The 19,032-nt window shown below is 40.6% G+C and overlaps 2 protein-coding genes across 7 annotated transcripts in view; both read left to right on the plus strand.

Annotated features, from left to right (window-relative positions):
• Nucleotides 1-2,247, plus strand: part of slc6a5 (solute carrier family 6 member 5) — a 49,663-nt gene extending 47,416 nt beyond the window's left edge. For all 4 annotated transcript variants that reach the window (XM_078549523.1, XM_078549522.1, XM_078549525.1 and 1 more), the window contains one exon: nt 104-2,247. In XM_078549523.1, the coding sequence (XP_078405649.1) occupies nt 104-259 (156 nt within the window). In that variant the 3' untranslated portion in view covers nt 260-2,247. The remainder of the gene's footprint in view (nt 1-103) is intronic.
• A 517-nt stretch (nt 2,248-2,764) lies between these two features.
• LOC144685008 (protein kinase C-binding protein NELL1-like) overlaps nt 2,765-19,032 on the plus strand; it is an 814,339-nt gene continuing 798,071 nt past the window's right edge. For all 3 annotated transcript variants that reach the window (XM_078549518.1, XM_078549520.1, XM_078549521.1), the window contains exons 1-3: nt 2,765-3,001; nt 4,379-4,507; nt 6,645-6,795. In XM_078549518.1, the coding sequence (XP_078405644.1) occupies nt 2,938-3,001; nt 4,379-4,507; nt 6,645-6,795 (344 nt within the window). In that variant the 5' untranslated portion in view covers nt 2,765-2,937. The remainder of the gene's footprint in view (nt 3,002-4,378; nt 4,508-6,644; nt 6,796-19,032) is intronic.

A 19,032-nucleotide genomic window follows, 5' to 3' on the forward strand; every position in this document is an offset into this window, starting at 1 on the left:
TGCATACTAAATATTGAGCTTCATACACATACTTGAATGATTCTGCTGCAATGAGCATTATGTGATTTTTTTTTTGTTCTGAAATTGTGTTTTATATTTTCAGAGGCTTAAGCTGGTGTGCAGCCCTCAACCTGACTGGGGTCCTTTCTTAACTCAGCACCGTGGAGAGCGCTACAAGAATATGATAGACCCTCTTGGGACTTCTTCCCTTGGACTCAAACTGCCCCCCAAAGACATGGAATTAGGATCTCAGTTCTAGTATTACCTATTGCTCTGCATAAATGTATGGGCTTAACATATGTTCTTAGTTGGATATTTCATGTTTTTAGCACACCTGTCTTCTTACATTATGATCTCATCTTTTTGAAAATCATTTTATTTATTTTCCTATTCATATTTCCCTGTTATTCTGTTATTCCTTTTTCTTCAGTTTTGACCATTCACCCATATCTCCCTCTTATCTCTCCACATTCTCCTTTTTCAGTTTCTTCCCTTTATTCTTTTGCTCACTCTCCCTTGCTACCATCTCCTCCTCCCTCACCCCTTAGCATTTGATTCTAATCTAGAGTTCTTTGACTATGATTATTCTTGTCATCTCTCCCTCTACTTTTTTTGCTTTCAATTGTCACTTACTTCAGTCTCCTTCCCTTCTCTCACCTTTTAGCTACCTTCCAATTTCAAGCTTCACCCACCCCTTTTACTCCCTCCCCTTTCCTCCCACTCACTAACAAGCATTTCTCCTACAAAATCTGTCCTGTGATTTGTGCCTACAAGTCATCTCAGTCTGAACGTCCTAGTTTCCTCATTTACTTTATCTGCAGCTGAAAAAAAAATTAATTGTTCAATTCTACTTATTATATTGCCAAATGCTGGAAGAACTTGTAAAACTAATGCATTGTACAGTCTTGCTGTTCAACTTCTTTTCATTGGAGGTTGAGGTTAATAAGGTCACCCCAGCCTCTGCAACACCAAGACAATGTTGGTTGTTCCTGCTCCCAATAATTGGCCAGACTGTATTTCCTTCATTCTATGATGTAAACTCTAGGTGTTCATGCTTTTAAAAGTGAACAGTGTTCATATAGTGCGTAGTAGTGGTGTCACGTCCCTCTAAGTATCTTATGAAAAATGTAGAGATGGTGAGCATAGCATAGTTTTAACCAAAAAAAAACTTTCTTAAACCAGTTTAGTCTGAAATTTACAGTAGTTGTCTTCCGGGGATTTTTCGTCAATATTTCTGTCTGTCTGTCTTTGTGTTAAGAGGGTCTCAGGTAAATTTTATGTTCATTTTTTGTTTCCTTTAAGGAATGACTAATCCTTGTCATATAAATGATTTCATTAATTTCCATATAGAGTATAGATGTGCCTCAGTGTTGAAACCCATCAAAACCCATTTATATATTTGGTTCCCCCAGCATTTGCTGTGGGAACATCAATTATATTTTAACCAGAAACTACATTCTGATATTTACCTTTATATATAGTTATATATATATACATATATATATATAAAACATATATAGTCATTTTGCACCTTAACGTTAATTACAATACTTTTTCCCAGTCTTGCTATCCTCCTATAAGCCATCTTCAGTCAGTGGGTACCAAAGACAGATTGTGTCTGTGATAGCTAAGCGAAGGTTGCTGGAAGCTGCTGAAGTACATTTTTCTTATTAAGTTTACACATTGTCTTTCAACACATCAGGTTGACCATTGGCCTTATTGATGTGTCCCAGCGTCAGAAATAAAAGGTGTATTTAATGAAACGTATATAGAGTAACCTGTACTTTGCCATATGTAGTAAGTCACTTGTATGTAACATATGTGGGTGTCTTCAGGCACTTTAAGTGGACCTATCTTTGTATAGGTTAATTCCTAATTACTTACGTAATGTCATGTATATTTATGTGCATTCTATATGGGGTACTGCTGCCTATGGATATAGATATGTGCCTCAAATCAGGCCATCCGAATCATTGACTGATCACACACACACGCGCGCACACACAAGCACACACCTAAGTTAATGTGTGTCGCATCACCTATGCTCGATGGTTATCTTGCATACATAATGTACACGATTCATTTAATAGATCTTCATTCTTGAGGCCCTACCTCAGATTTTGTATCTATGTGTATAAATACGATTTAATGCATTATATATATTTGCCTATATGATGTTCAAACTAGAGATGACCCTATAATGTAACTTTAAGAAACACGAAATAAATGTGAATGTTTTAAATGTCACATGTGGGCTATCAGTACGGAAACGGGTGTGTTTATTTCAAGAAGGTGCAAAATGCAATAAATGCACTGGGACTGGGAACTACACTCAAATTGTGCTGTTCTTCAAAACACCCCCTCCCCTCCCCTCCCCTCCACGCTGTTCATCACATCGTTGCTCAGTGTTTGGAACGAAGCTTAGCAGGAACATACAGGAGAAACGACAGTGTATGTGTGGGGGAGTGGGACAGGTTTATCCACACGAATGATTGGAAGCTGCTCCATTCTTTCCTGCGATGTATCCTCTTGCCCGTTTAGTACCGAGCCTCTCAATGCTCGACTGCTCGATGGATCCATAGCGGTGGCGGGCACAGCGTTAGAACGTGGAGTGACAACAAAAAAAAATCCCTGCTCGGCACAGGTTCCCCCCGACGACAGACGCACGTTAAGTCGGCGCGTCGAACAAGCCTTGCTGGGCTTCCATTCTTGAAAATTGATGTGCGTGCATCAAAACTTCGACACCACCACCACCCACCCCCCCTCCCCTTTTCTCCCATCGCGGATGGACTGCTCCTGGGAGAAACGTCCAGCGCTGGCGGAGCTGAGAAGTCACAGAAGCCTTGAGCTGGATTTGCCAAGTTATTAAACAAAGTGAATCAGGTCGCGCTGTCACAGAAATTTATTAAGGGCAAAAAAAAAATAATAATAATAATAATGCCGCAGAAGCAAATGGATTTAATTCCGGTGATTTTAGCTTTCATGATCTCTGCAAAACCAGGTAAGGCGATAATTATTCTACTGCACTAGACAAGGGGAGGAATGCAATGACTTGCTGCATTCGGTAAAGAGATCGCTGCCTTTTGTTTTTAAGTGAAGTTGCTGTGCCTTTGTGGATTTGGGATGGTGTCAGGGACATCTACTCATGCACAATCTCCCCCCTTTTGAGATTTTATGGTTTTTGAAAGGGTGCGCTGTGTTACCCATGATTTTAAATCAAAGGCGAGTTTATTTCCCCCCCTACCCTTCTCGAGCAGAATTAAATTATTTTTTTGCACGGGTCAGTGGCTTGCTAGCTTAATGGAGCTTGACTTGATTCTTTGAGGATGTTTGCAAACAGGCTCTGTTAACAATGCAACTGGAGACTTGTTATGCAGCCTAAGCTCGCGATTTCCTCTTCTCCTGGGATCCTTATTATTTCAGCTATTAATTTTAGTCGTGCGGATTGAGGGATTGAAAGTGCGCATGTTCTTCCTTAACACAGTGCATCCATTGCACTCGACCCCAGTCACCGCTCAGATACGGCTCCCCTTTAACGATTTTCGTGGTTAAGTAAAATTAAAGTTCAGAAACTACCCTGTCGAGATTCAACATTGATCGGAGTTGATTTCATGTTAAGATTTAAAGTCAGCCGGTAATGTATAGGTCGATCTTAATAACTTTTTTTTTGGAATCAACTTCATGGGAATTTGTAGTATATTCTGGTTAGCGAGTCTGCTGCGGGAAGGCTGGTTTTTAAGAGGTTGGAGCCGTACGATTCATTGATTAACAAGCAACACATGATGTAGCCCCTTCTCCCCCTCCGAAATACACGTTGACAAGTGTTAATTTCATAAGCGGGGAAAACATAATGTGGAACGTGAAACACTCGCTGAGGTGACAACAGAGGGTGTGGAGGGCAGAGCTGGGTTATATACAGTATAGCGCCGCTCTCTGTGTGTGTGAGACAGACACCGTTAACCATTTGTGTTCAAACTCATGCTCCAGGTTTAAACAGAACAAGGTTGCGTTTTCTCACGTTTAATTGGGAAAGGTTTAAGGATTGCAAAACTTACGCGACGGTTCGGTGCATTCAAACCGAGTTCACGTTAAACTTCACACTGACTTATCCTTTAAGTGTTTTGAAAGCAGCACCAACAACTCATGATTTTTTAAAAAAAAACAGGGAGGGAATGAGTTGAAGTGATTGGAGGGGTTGATGAACTGGAATCAGGGTGCAGTCTGTTTTAAATGAGTGCATTCTCAGCGAGTGCACACACGAACTGCTAGAATACTGATCATTAATAGGAGCTAAAAAGAAAACATTTTTGCTTTCTTCAAACTTTGTAATGCGGAGATTGCTGACGTCTTTTTTGTTAATACTGTTCTATCTCTGTAGTCTTAGGGTTTGGAATGGACCCTGACTTGCAAATTGATGTCACCACAGAACTGGACCTTGATAATACAGGGACGGGAGTTGCTCAGGTACCGGGATTATATAATAACAGCAAAGCGTATTTGTTTCAAGGTAAATAGGACAACAAAATCAATCATTTTCCTTCACCTCCTTAGCCTTACACCACCATCCATACAGCCGGGCTCTCTCTCTCTGTCTCTCAGTCAGTACCAATAAACCTCTTCCAGCTAGTTTGCTCTTCTGGCGAACGGTTAAGCAGCATTAATACATGTTTCATGAAAAGTCAGATAAAATATAAACACACACACACGCCTATTTCAAAAACAGAGGGAATGGAGACATTAGCTTTCGAAGCACGTCCGTGGTCACGGATGAAACCTCTGTAATGAATGCTATCAAATTCATCATATTTTATTCATGACTTTTGTGATGTTTCGCTGAAGCGAGCAAAAGGCAGAGTTAAAAAAACTCACCATTGTGCGAAAAAGTAAAGGATTGAAACGTACGTGAGTGTGTGTGTGTGATTTAAAGAGTCATTGCGAACTATTAACTAAGGGATAAGCGAGTTGTTGGACTTGCTGTCTTGTGGTTTGGTTTAGTAAGAAATTGATGGTTTAACAGGGAATGTTCTAACCTGCCAATTGCAGGTGGAAGTGAGACCAATTTATTGTTTCCTCGCCCTGTTTTCTTGCTCTTTTCGAATTCACAGAGGATCTAGTAAGTTTGAGATTTTGGTAGTGCATTTGGATCGCCTTGTACCAGGGCTTTTGATGTTGCACCATGTGTAAAATAGGCCAGCCCATGTCAAAATCTCTGTAGAGAAACTGTGCTGATTTTACATTCCCTGCCTGGCAGTATAAATCTAATTTTCCAAAAAAATATGCTGCAGTGTGCACAGAGGTACAACAGCTGGTTTAACTCTCTTTGGCTGTTTAACTCCAGTTTGCTAATGTTGTCTTCCCTTCACCGTAAATACCCAAAGCTGTAGCTTTTAGGTTTAGTTACCTTCTGACATTTGTAGAATGTTACGTGAGTACATTACACTGATGTTTACAAAATCTGAAATATAAATGTGTCCAGTATTTAAGTTCATGAATACCGGGAGTGTTTTAAATGTCCTAACAGGGCAAGGGCTTCACTCAATTGGGAGGACCTTGATTTGTATAGTACAGGGACAACATGATTGGCCTTTGAGCCTGATGCCCCCATTCTTTTGGATTGATTGAAGTTCCTAGGGACTAAAGACAAGACACTCGGAATTTAGCACTTTTCAACTAATTCTAATATTCATCCAGCAGGCTTATATTAATACAATAAGTTTGAAGACTGGAATACAAATCCCTTCTTTAATTTATCTGAACAGATCATCAATAATCTAGATTGGATTTATTATTAGCAGTGGATGTTAAGTGTGATTGAGCAGACATTAAGGCCATCTTTCATTTGAAAGGTTGGTCTTTGCTGTCTCCTGTGTTGATTTCACGTCAAAGTAAGCCATGCAAGCATGAAAGAACCATAGAGAAAATTTACTTTTGACATCCCTGATGCCAGGTGCTGAATATCTAAAATGTAATTGGCAATGTGCTGCAAAAGACACCTACTCTTCAAGGGATTTAGTTCAGCCCTTTTCTCATTCATCAACTTGCATTGACGACCTAGTGAAAAGTCAATGAGTCTAAGTTTCCCAGTCATCTCTCCATGCTGACACAGAAGAGAATTTGTTGTGTCATCTTTAAACAATCTGACGACAAAGTTTGTCAATGGAATTCTTGATTCCAAAATTGAAATGACACCCTCTTAAAAAAAAAATTTGACTTGGAACTATTAGTGAACAAATTTACAGGCTCTGACATGACAGCAACACTTGAAGACTGAATTTCCTGAAACAAAAAGATATAAATATTCCTCCATTGTGTATTGTGACCTGAAATGTCACTGCGAGAATTGATTCATCGATTCATCTCATTCTGTGCACCTGTTTTATGGATTTATGCAAAGGTCTTTGAGCTTTATTATTCAAAGTCAAGGTCATTGAGCTGTACACAGTATATTCATAAATGCATATGGAGGTGGTGTTGTTCTCTAACAAATACACACGTTAATGCTTTCCAAGCATTGAAAAGCAAACAAGGAGTGAACTTTGCTCAGAGAATTCTGAGGAGGTCAGCAATGGGAATAACAAGGGAATATTATTGGAAGATTGTGTCCTATGGCCTCTGTTGTGACTGATTATGCTTGTTTTCCTCAGATGTGGAGAGACAAATACAGGCGGCTCCACACATTGCCGAGAAAGTGATTCAACTGCTTAGAAATAAAAGCGAGTTCACAATTGTAGCCACGGTCCAACAAAACAGTTTAACCTCTGGGGTCATCTTGTCCATCCATGAGTCTGATCTCAGGTAGAGTAACGTGCAGCACTCCCTGTGAATGTATGAATAATAGTATTTTACAAGCAAACCTGCAATCTGTTGGTTGACACCATACGAGCTTCATAAGTCAAATGGTATTCTTCAAATTGGGTTTGAATTTGGACAGGAATTGGCTGTTGGAAAATTTTCCACGGTTTAAGAGCCAAAGTAATTTGTATGTCCTGGTTTTAATGGAGCAAGCCTTTTGATACTTCATTATAACTCACTGGATTGGTTTCACATCTTATTTCACCATATGTACGGGTTTACCAAACACAAAATAATGGGTTGCCTCTGGGAGGGTTGCAAGGTAGTAATCCAGTGAAGGTTGCAGGTTTTGCCATAAAGTGCATGAGGAGAGCTCCAGCCATTTATCATTCCCATCTAAATCCTGAGTACTGATTGCCACTGAATTTCTTCCTGAATATTTTTGTTCAATAATTATTTATGGTATAGTATAGTATTGCGCGGTGCTTTTATATTCAGCATTTCTATAGTTTGGTTGCAGGATAGTAACATCCCTGAGCAGTCTCCCCACAGTTACACTGCTGAAATATGGGCCCCTTATCCAGATGGCAGAAGTGTCCAAAATAAGAAAGAGGAAAGACTTGTATTTATAAGGAGCCTTTCACAACCTTAGGATATCCCAAAGCACCACACAGCCGCTGAGGCATTTTAAACGGTGATTGTTGTAATATAGAAAATGTGTCACAGCAAACTCCCACGTACAAACAGCAGTGTAATGAATGATCAAATAATCTGTGTTAGTGTCATCGGTTGAGAGATAAATATTAGCTATGAAACACTATCTTTGCCCACACAAGAGGAAAAACAGGGCCTAAGTTTAATGCCTGATTCAAAGAATAGCACCACTACAAGTGTTAACACTCCCTCAGTAGTGCACTGTATTATTAGCCTGGATTATTTGCTCAAGTTTCTGCAGGGGTGAGATTCCTACCACTGAACAATGGCTGTTCAAAATGGAACTATATTTTAATACCGCTATCTGAATAAGGCAGCTGATCTTAGCAATGCAAATGCAGGGGTTTGGCATACGGACATCATGATTTGTGACAGATTGCAAGCGTAAGTGTAATCATGCTTGTATAAGGCATCTTTACATTTCTGCTAAGACACTAGGTGAATAACAAGACTCCAAGTGGTGCTTTCCCACTTGTGGTTTGCATCAATGTGCTACCAGTGATTGGAGGGCAGACAGAGTGAGGGGAGGCACTTGTTTTCTGCAATTCTGATCGTTACTCAGAGAACGCAGTAAAATGTGAATCCCAGTTCCATAAAGGTCACTGATGTTGGGCAATTTCTATTGGAGCAGGTACATCTGTCATTGATTGTGTCCTATCAGTGTAGAAGTGCTTAAGTTTGATGTATGGCTGTGTCCAGACTTGAAGGACTTTGGATTGGTTTATAATCATTGTACGATGCCAAGTGATGAATAATATATAATTCATTTTCATTATTTGTTATAGAAAAGTAGGTGTAAATGTCTCAGATTGACTGTATTCTACACAAAAAGACAGCTTAACAATTTATGTATGAAAATCAGAACTTCTTAAGGAAAGCTGGGAGAATTTGATGTGCATTTCTAAATCCTGTTTGGTAGTTATAGATAATAATATATTGAGGCCAGTTAATCAAAACTCTGCTCTGATGATATTGTTGTATTGTTGGATATTTGATGGGTTAACAAAAATATCTCTAATGTATAAGTGACCCTTAGTTTCATGCAGCGTTTACTGGATTTGAGATACAAATCCTAGGAGTTTGACTGCGAAGACACTTTTGTGTCCATGACACACGGGTCTGAATCATGGCTACCAGTAGATCAGGGTGCAGTCAGAGATTTGTCAATGATCTGGCCATTCCAGAACTTTTGATAATGTCTCCAATTTCAGGATATAAACAAGCTCGATTCTTTTTCAATTTAGTTTAAAATTTGACCTGATGTTTTACAGAACAAGCTTGGTTCCCCATAGTGGCATCCTTCCATTACCTGGTATGTGTCACTCTTCTAGTTGTAGGTGACAGCAGCTTTGCATTTCCAAGGAACCAAGTCTGGATGCACAAAAGCAACAAATCCCTTCTGACAGTTGTAATCTCTCAGTCCAATTTCCATGCATTTACATAGAGTTTATCATTAAAAACTTTTGATTCGAGTCTACCCTGGCCTTTAATAGAGCTTCAGATGCAAGGGTGGTACAATAACCCTTGAGATGCTGTACAATGAGAATGCAGTAACTGAGAAATGTGATAGATATTATTTATTATATTGAATCAATATGAAACTGGATAGTTACTCTTGTGTTCTCAAACACAAATGAATTTTCATTGCGTTACTTGGTAGTTAATTATTTTTGAGATAGAAATTTTGGGCGTCTTTTCAACCTCACTCACCTGATGGGAAACGTATGAGATCTGATCAGCCATCCATTTTACATCTTGCTCTGAAATAAAATCGAGCGGTGTTTAAAAGGGTGACCAATATAATCCTGATAGTTTTCCACTGGGTGGGTTAGGTTAAAATGTCAGCCCCCCCCCACCCTTCCACCAAGCCTGCATCTTCCAACTGAGAAAACTGCTATGATGTTTGGTCTTTTGGGAGGCATTGGTAATAAAGAGTTCTTTGTCTCTCCTGTTCCCCGCCACCTTTCCACAGTAGCTATTTTAGTCACACATGAAGCTGAAATCAGTTCCAACCGTATTTGACACATAGCTGTATCTAATACAAAATCTCACACAATCAGTGAGACGAAAGTCTGCGTAAAAGCTCTGACAATAAGCCTCGATCGTTATTCATGTGGAAAGAAGCAGAGGCTCTGTATATAGTACTCAGTCAGAAAAGAGTCCAATTAGAGTTTGACTGACAAATAGCTGCAGAACAGGAGGGAAGAAATAATTAAATAAACTATCTGCCAGATTACACAAGAGTGTGTAGAAGCTGCTGTAAAGTGATCTGCACATCCGGAAAACTAAAATTAACGAAGACAGATATTTATGTGAGTGGTCACATAAGTGTCAGTAGTAAAAGGTTGTGATATAAAGAGGAGGTAAACGAACATGTACAAAAGCAAAATACTAGAGATGTTGGAAATCTGAAATAAAAACAGAAATACTCAGCAGGGCAGGCAGCATCTGTGAAGAGAGAAACAGAGTTAACGTTTTGGGCCAAAGAATTCTGATAAAAGGCCATTGACCCGAAATGTAACATGTGTCTGACCATTATTTCCTGATTTGCTAATAATTGTGTAGGAGAGATGAAATGAAACAATGAGCTATTTCAATGCCCTTTCATATATGGAGTTTTTATTTAAAATAAATAATGACAACACTTGCATTTATATAGCACCTTTACAGTGACACAGCTTATATTTGCATTGCATTTTTAATGCAATCAAACATCCCAAGGTGTTTCATAGGAGCATTATAAAATGGTTCTGTGGTTCTGTAAGAAGATATTATGTCAGATGACCAAAAGCTTGGTCAAAGAGGTAGGTTTTAAGGAGTGTCTTAAAGGAGGAGAGAGAGGTAGAGAGGCGGAGAGGTGTAGGGAGGGAATTCCTGATCATGCCTAGATAACTGAAGGTGCAGTCACCAATGGTGGAATAATGAAATCTTAGACATGCAGGAGGCCAGGATTGGAGGAGTGTCGAGATCTTGGAGGCTTGTAGGGCTGGAGGAGGTCACAGGGAGGGATGAGGCCATGTAAGGATTTGAAAACAAGGATGAAAATTTTAATATCAAAATGTTGCCAGACTGTGAGCCAGTTTGGATCAACCAGGGGTGGTGAGAAACGGGAATCTAGCACAAAATGTTGCTACTCTCTCTCCTAGTTTGTAAGGGTTTAATGTGAAATGAGTTTAGATGGTCTTAATTCAGTTCCTAGTGAACATGATCTTGTAAGATGACATTTTTGGGGCTGGATTTGAATTGTGACAAGTGGGACACATCTCCTTGGTGAATTGTCTGAAAAGAGCAGCCAGTGGCCAGGCAGTCCTGGTTGTTTCTCCGCATAATGCAAAGCAGCAGAGAAAACCTAAGTTCTGAAGCTGTTGTGTAGTATGGGAAAATGGGATCTACAATCATATTAGTTAAGTTACTCAGTACATATACAGATGTAGCATGTCTGTAGCTACCATTGTGGTGGCTTTTTATTTCTACTTACTAAAACAATTCTTGAGGTCGATTTCATTAGTGAAGCAAGACTGACCTGTCATGTGACCGCTTTGCAAAACCACTTTTTTTTCCTTTGAAACTTCTTTCCATATATAGGTAAAGTCTGCTACAGAGACTGGCTACACTCAGCACTTGTTTAGAGTTAGTGCTTTTTATTTGTAGTGGTAGTAGTTTCATATACCTTTCAGAGAACCAGCAGTGGCATGATGGACCATATGGCCTCCTTCTGTGCTGCACAGTTCTATGCTTCTCAGAATGTAAATTGGTTTTATTATTTTGGCGAACTCTGCAATTGGGATCTTGGTATTTAAATTGAATAGCCAACTTTGGAAAATAAATTTGGAGGCGACCAAAATCACAGTTTGCCCGAATTCTTAGTTAGTTCGGAGTTAGTTAGATGTACGCCCACTGCATTTCTCTTGAATAAATGTCCAAGTTAAAGAAGTGGTCATACTTATCTCATTTTTTTTCAAAGAGCAGGTGTCTTAAGACTCAACTTCAGGGTTCAACCTTACTGGCCAAGCAAGAGGAGGAGGAGAGGAAGAAGGGAGGATTCACCCTCCTGAGGCGATATTGTGGCTCCATTACTTGGAATTGGAGAAACCTTGCACTGATTATTATAGGATGGATTATCTGTCCCGCTGACCATAACGTCTGTCGGTACCACGCTGACCAGAAGTCCAGCTGCCCTGCAGTGATCTTATGCTGGAGGCAGCCTTAATTGGGTCAGAGTGGAAGGAAGCCTTAGAGAGCTGCCAGCCAATCTGATTGGCTGGCAACTTTGTATTCCCAGCAGCACCTGAATTGAGTGGTGACCACTGCTGGGACTACAAGGCAGCAGGCATGAATCCAGCATGGACTCTCAGCAATTCAGATGAACTCAAATGGTTGGGTCATATTGGTTGGGCGGTTCGGTCCGGGCTGGGCCGGGCATGTAGAATGTTGAGGGTATGTTTTTCAGGTAAGGATTGCCGAAGGCAGTTCCGAAAGAAATCGAGACAATGCTGCAAGGCAAGCCAAGGAAAGTCATTGGAGCCGCTGTAGATCTGTCAATGTTACTTTGCCAGAGTGTGGCAGAAGCTCTGTTTAAGCATGTAAATGGGGTTCCCGCTGCACTTCAGTTTGAAGTGTTGGCGGTAGAGAGGGAGCAGCTGCAGGGAATTTCTCAGCTATTCAGTTAGAACAAAGATGTTGGTGAGGAGGAAAGGTCAGGTGGCAGCTTAAAAAAAAAGTGTCCGGTTTTTGGACATCGCCGGTTTTTGGTAACCAGATTTGAGACACTGTACCTTTAATTCCTTCCCTCATGTCCTAAGGCCTCAACCATCCTAATTCAGACACGGCTTGAGACAGTCAATGAAGATATCCGATGTTGATAAAAGAAATTCTCTGTGGTGGAATAGGAGGGGTTTTTGAGACATGCCAGTGGGACAGAGCAAGGATTTTTTTTTTATGATCTAGCTTTCCTTTACCCGACATAAGGGTAGTTGATGCTAGTTTGTTCTAAATTTCTAGTTTCTTTTGATTTTCTCAGGTTCATTGGTGCTAGTCAGTCCTATAGGTATTCCCTGAGTCTTATGTTCAGGATTGAGCCCCTACTTTCCAATATCTAGTTATGTAACAGTGTGTGACCTGGGACCAGAAGAATGGGACCTCTTGTGACCTGATATCCCTCAGGCGCCCTTCTCCAATCTCTCAGTAGGTGAACTGAAAACATTTTAGTGAAGGCTTGAAGCAAATTGTTGAAGTTGCTTTTTCTCTCAGAGAGCAAGTGAATGTACAGAGTGACAGTGATAATCAAATTTCACTTTAATCCAAATAACTACAGATTCCTTCTCATAAACCAAAGAAAGAAAGTAAATATACCACACTATCCTTGTCAGTGAGTTTAATTCTTCCTTGTAAATGTTCTGGTTCTGCGCTTATGAGTATTGATTTTCCCCTTGTGAGACCATGCTCTTTCCTAGATCTAACTGTCTTCTCCTCCTTCAGTTACCATACCCTAACAGGGCATTGGCAGTCATGGACTTCCATTAGGTTGGTCCATGATTATGCTTGGTAAAGTGCTGCAGTGGTTTGCCATTGCCTGCTGCAGTGTGGCTGGCCAGGAAACTCTCCTGCTCTTACCATCAGGCAGCATGAACACACCTTCCATGGCCTTCAAGTCCTGAAGTGGGACTTGAACCCAGAGCTTCTGACCCAGCGGTAGGGATACTACCACTGTGCCACAAGACCACCTGACCTAACTGTTTGATTGACTTTATATGGGTCTTCTTTCTGACAGTGTTCGTTAGAAGTGGCTGCACATCTTTTTCCTCATTCAGAGATTTTCCAGCAGGCCTGACAATAAAACTGGCTACTGCTCACTCCAGCATGGACTCTCAGCAATTCAGATGAACTCAAACAGCTGGGTCATTCCAATGATAAAGGGGGTGAAAACTCACTGAATTCTCGAAACTAGCTTCTATTGTCTATAGAGCTGTGGTTCAGGTGCTTCATCTGAATCCTCATCTCAATTTCCCAGCTCTGCTGTTTTGTAAATTGAACCTTTGAAAGGTGCGATTAACTTCACAGCCTCTTTAGCATTTACGAAGTGAAGATCCTTCCATGGAGGCAGAGTCAGAAATAGTGAAAGTTGCGCAGACATAGGAAAAAGGAAGTTTTACTTTTATAAAGCACCTTATAATGCCGTCAGAAATGTCTCAAAGTGCATCACATTCAGTGACTTACATTTTCTGGAATTAGCAGTGACCCTATTGATTACAGAAAAGTTCACTAAAAATATAATGGTATTGTCCATAGTTAATTCAGGGCCCGGGTAAGAAAGTAGAGCAACCAGGCAAAGAAAAGAGATGGAGCCATAAAGTACTGAATTCAGAGAGGGACCAAAGTACAAATCTGAGGAATGCAGCAGCTAGGAGCCGAAATGAGGTGCAATAGCTGAGTGCAAGAAGGATGTAGCAGCTTTGCTTTCCTGTTACCTAACAACTAGGAGGGGCTGGACCTGGGAACATATGAAGCTGGGCTCAGGTATGAGTTAGGCTGACCCTATTTACCAGGGCTCATAGAGCCAATCCTTATATTTTAAGCAGGGTCAAGATGCCAAGCTCTGCTAGACTCAAGCAAATCCGTTCATCACTTGAAATTGTGGAGGACTTTGTCATGCCCAGGATATAATGAACTTCCAGTCAAATATTTTTAAAACTGAACACAAACAAGCTTTTAAAATAGCTGGTATAAATCATGCAACCTTTGGCATTTGAGCTTCAGACAATAGTAAGTCATAGTCAAATACCTAATGAAACATGGGCACCCATAGCCCTCCGGGGAATTCACACATCTCTTTGTTTAAGAATGAGCCAACACAAAAGACTATGGAGTTACCAGGCTGCCCCTCTACCTGTCTCATGATGGACAAAAAGAAAGATCAAAACTTAATTGATGGCAGGTGGAAGTGAATGCCCCCTATCACCGTCCCATTATATCATGATGACTGTCTTAAACCTTTGGTGGTGTTAACCCACAACACAGGATGTGAAATCAACATAAACACCATCCCTTATTTGGAAAGGACCTGATCTTGTGAGAAGCCACACAGCCATGTTTTTGTCTGCTTTTAAAAATCAGCTAAGAGAAGTTTCCAGTTAGTCACTAGTCGGCAGTTGGTCAGAAAGCCAAACCATGAACTAGGTGAAAGTCATCAAACAGCCAGGTAATTAACAGCAATACCTTGAAGGCAGGTGATCCTAACAGAAACAGGAGTTCCCCTCCCAACCTGTTCCAGTTTAAAGTTTGCCTGAGAACCTACCTCCTAGCTATGTGACTGCAAGAAGCTTCACAACCTGCTGTGAACCCTTCATTTTACAAAACCCTCCATTTAAGCATCAAAGCCATCCAAGAAACTATAGACCTACCACATGGGAGACCAGAGGTCATAAATCAGAGATGAAATACTTGTGATCTAAAAAAGTGCATGACTTTATCTGTATCTAATCTTTGTGTGTGTGAGTGCATATGTGAGAACGAGTGCGTGACATTGCGTTTAATTCGGGATAAGTGTGTGAGAATAAAGAACCTTCTTTATTTTTAAACTTACAAAAGCTTGCCGCTGATTTATTTAATTGGAATACAAACTCCAAAGGTAAGAAAACCCCACACCTCTTTCCGTATTCTGTCTGTGACAACTTACCCATTAAAAAAAAAAGTGACTTTTGTTTCAGGCATTGCAAAAATATAATTTTAAGAGAACATCACAAAGGAAAATCTCAGATGCTGTTGAAACATTTCCAAGCCTTTTTGAACACTGACTGGTAATTTGCTTCCACAAAAGTTGTACCAGGAGATCTGACCAGAGCAGACGACCCATATCCATGAAAATAGAAATGATGAAATATCTACGTGAACAATTTCAGAATACCTAAATCATACCTATTCTAAAATTCCCCTTCACATTGCATGTCTGGGTCTATCAAATTAATCACTCATAACAGTGCTTTTTGTAAATTGCCAATTACGAGCTTATAAACTTGTTTCTTAATCATTTGAAAGTATTTATAACATGGAATAGGTAATTTGTTTCGCAGAATTCTTAATTTTTGCTACCCATTTGGGATAAATGTCAAGTTTAGGGCATCACATGGAGTGGAAAGAACCAATATTACTACTGAAATAACGTAGGGGGAAATGAAGGAATTTGATCAGTTGATTGTGTAATAGTTGCTGGTTGTTTTTTAGAATGAAACTGTTTTACAAAACGATTTAGTGATTTTCTTCAGCAAAATTTTAATTTTCATTCAATTTGATGCTTAAACTCATCAGCATGCTTGAACTTTCTGCTCTTTGGATAGGTGCCAATTGCAAAATATGTAATTATATCAATAAATTGTCTTCTAATTATGATTAATTTATGTACAGGTTCAGATAGTGGAAGGATTATGCCTTCTTACCAACCTTGACATTGCCTTCTGTGAATCTTGTCAGCACTTCCAGCTGAGGAGGCAGGAATAAATGAGAAGCGCAGCAACCTTTATTCTTAATCAGATGTAGAAATGTCAGATAACAATTTGTCAAGAGCTGGAAAGAAGTAATTGATCTAATGAAAGGAACAAGCTGCAAATCAAGGATCTAGACATCCTTAGTTAAGTCTGCTTGTGACCAGGAGACAGAATAAACTCCATGGCTATTCTTTTGAGCAATCCGGCACAGCTCCTAGATCACAGAGATCTGATGGGCTAGTGTCCGCTGAATATAAGGCTATTGCCCAATGATTATCTTTTAGCATGATGTAATGAGGAGAGCTTCTGAATTGAAAGATTTTAGGAATTCTAATTGTTGTAGATATTAGAAAAAAAAACGTGGGTAGACAAGGTTTTGAACTGTTTTTACAGCCCAAATTCCTATGGATTATAAATGCCTATTCCTTGGATCTAATTCAGTACCTGGTGAGGGAAAACTTCCATTGATTCAAATGGAATGAAAACTGGTTGGGTTCAATAGCAAGTGGGTGTTTCAAGCCATCAGGTTGCCACGCATGTAGTGAAGGCAAAATTGTATCTTTATATTCCTGTCAGATAGGACCAACCCTTCTTAGCAAATATTTGCTCTTCACAATAACTTATGGGTGTGAGCGTGCACTTCTATGTCCTAGACCAGTTTGCACTGGGTGCGTATTCTGGTGCATCTCGAGGGTACAATCACATGGCAAGCTCATCTAGCGCTCTCACCAAAGGTGATGCACATAACTACAAACACCGATTTCAGATATAGTGGAATTAGTATGAAGTCAAATTCCAGATTTGGAGCATCAGATCTGTCCCTATTGAAGGAAACATACCAACTTGGATTGTAATTTAGACATGGTTAGTGAGCTCACTCCTAAGTTGTTGTAATTCCTTGGGACAAAGAGAAGAGGCCTCAGAGTCATAGAGTCATTTATGACACAGAATGAGGCCACTCAGCCCATAAAGACCATGTCGGCTCTCCATGAAGCATGTCATTTTCTTATTTTTTCTTCTCCAGTTTTCCTCTTATGCCCAAGAAATTGGAACAGGCTCCTAAAAAGATACAGTTTAAGCTCTCAAGTTATCTGACCTCATTCTCTGTGATGTAGGTGTTGGTAAGGGTAGAATTAATTTCCCACGCCAAGTTGCCTTTAAGAAGTGGTGGACTTTCTTCTTGAAGCACTGTAGTCCATGTGATGAAGGAACTATGTAAGGACTTCCAAGATTTCGATCTAACGACAGTGAAGGAACATGATATGTACCCAGGCCGGCATGCAGTTATGACTTAAGGGGAACTTGGAGGTGATGGTGTTCCCATGGACCCACTGTCCTTGTATTTCTATTTCTAGGTGGTGGAGGTTGCAGGTATGGGAGGTGCTGCTGAAGAAGACTTGACAATTTAGTGCAGTGCATCCTGTAGGTAGTAGATACTGTAGTCACCGTGATGGAAGGATTGTACGTTTAAGCGAGCGGGCTTGTGTAAGATACGTGGTGGAAAGACTTTGGGGTGTCAGGAGATGAGCCGTTCTCTGCAGAATACCCAGTCTCTGAGTTTCTGGTTAATGGTGACCTGCAGGATATTGAAGCTGGGGGAACACTATGATGTATTTTTTTTATTCATTCATCACTGCTAAGGCCAGCATTTATAGATTATATGCTTATCTGTAATTAAACTTGAGAAAGTGGTGGTGAGCTACCTGTTTGAATACAATGGAGTAACTTGCTAGGCCCCTACAGAGGGCAGTTAAGAGTCAACCTCATTGATGTGGGTTTGGAGTCACATATACACTGGACAGGGTGGATTTTATGGCAAGCCACTAGTTTTGTGGTTACCATTAAAGATACTAGTTTTTTATTCCACATTTAATTAATTGAATTTAAGTTTCCCAGTTGTCATGGTGGGATTTGGATTCATGACTCCTGATCATTTATCTGGGTGTCTGGATTACTAGTCCTGTCATATACCCACTATGCTGCCATACCCCTGAATGCATGTCAAAGGAAGACAATTAGCCTCTTTCTTCTTGGAGATGTTCATTGCCTAGCGCTGGAGTGCTGCGAATGTTGCTTGCCACTTGGCATCACAAACTAGAATGTTGTTTGGGTCTTGCTACGTGCTGACATGGGCTGCTTCATTATCTGACAAATTGCCAGTGCCTAATCTGCCTAATCATCGGAGAACAGCCCCACTCTGACCTCATGGAGAAAGGGACAATAATTGGGCTGAGGGCACTTCAATGAGGTACTCCTGCAGCGATGTCATGAGGCTGGGATGATTGGCGTCCAAAAACCACAAAATCTTCCCTTGTGACAGGTGTGTCTCGAACCCCTGGAGAGTTTTGTCCCCGATCCCCATTGTCTTTAGATTTACTTGAGCTCTGTGATGTCACATTCGCTTACAGCCACTTTCGCTTCATCTCTGGAATTCTGGTCTTGTGCCCTTGTTTGAACCAAGGCTGTAATGAAGTCAGAAGTTGAGTGACCCTGATGGAGCCCAAACTGAGTGCCAGTGAGCAGTGATTTGGATTCTCCCAAGATCAAACATTGGTGAGCAGGTTGCTGTTGAGTAGCTGTCACTTGATAGGACTTGTGGTGGCTCCTTCCATTGCATCGCTGATGACTGAAAAAAGGCAGATGGAGGTATAGGTGGCCAGGTTACATTTGTTCTGCTATTGCAGACAGGATATATTTGAAAAATTTTTCACATTGTCAGAAAGGTGTCAAAAGTGTAGCTGTGATGCAGCGGCTTAATGTTGGGCATGTGGCCTTTGCTGTCTCCAGTGCACGTGGCAATCTCTTGATATCACATGGGGTGAATTGAATAGGATGAAGACTGGCACCTGTGATTGTGGGAACTCAGGAGGAGGTCAGGAATGATCGTGCATTCAGCGCTTCTGGTTGAAAATGGTTGCAAGTGCTTCAGCCTCGTCTTTTGCACTGGCATGCTGGGCTCTGCCATTGCTGAGGACAGGGATGTTCATGAACTCTCTTCCTCCTACTAGTTACTTACTTATCTGCTACCCTTTTGTGCCTGGATGTG

Source organism: Cetorhinus maximus, chromosome 9, assembly GCF_964194155.1.
Source record: "Cetorhinus maximus chromosome 9, sCetMax3.hap1.1, whole genome shotgun sequence".
NCBI classification, from domain to species: Eukaryota; Metazoa; Chordata; class Chondrichthyes; order Lamniformes; family Cetorhinidae; genus Cetorhinus; species Cetorhinus maximus.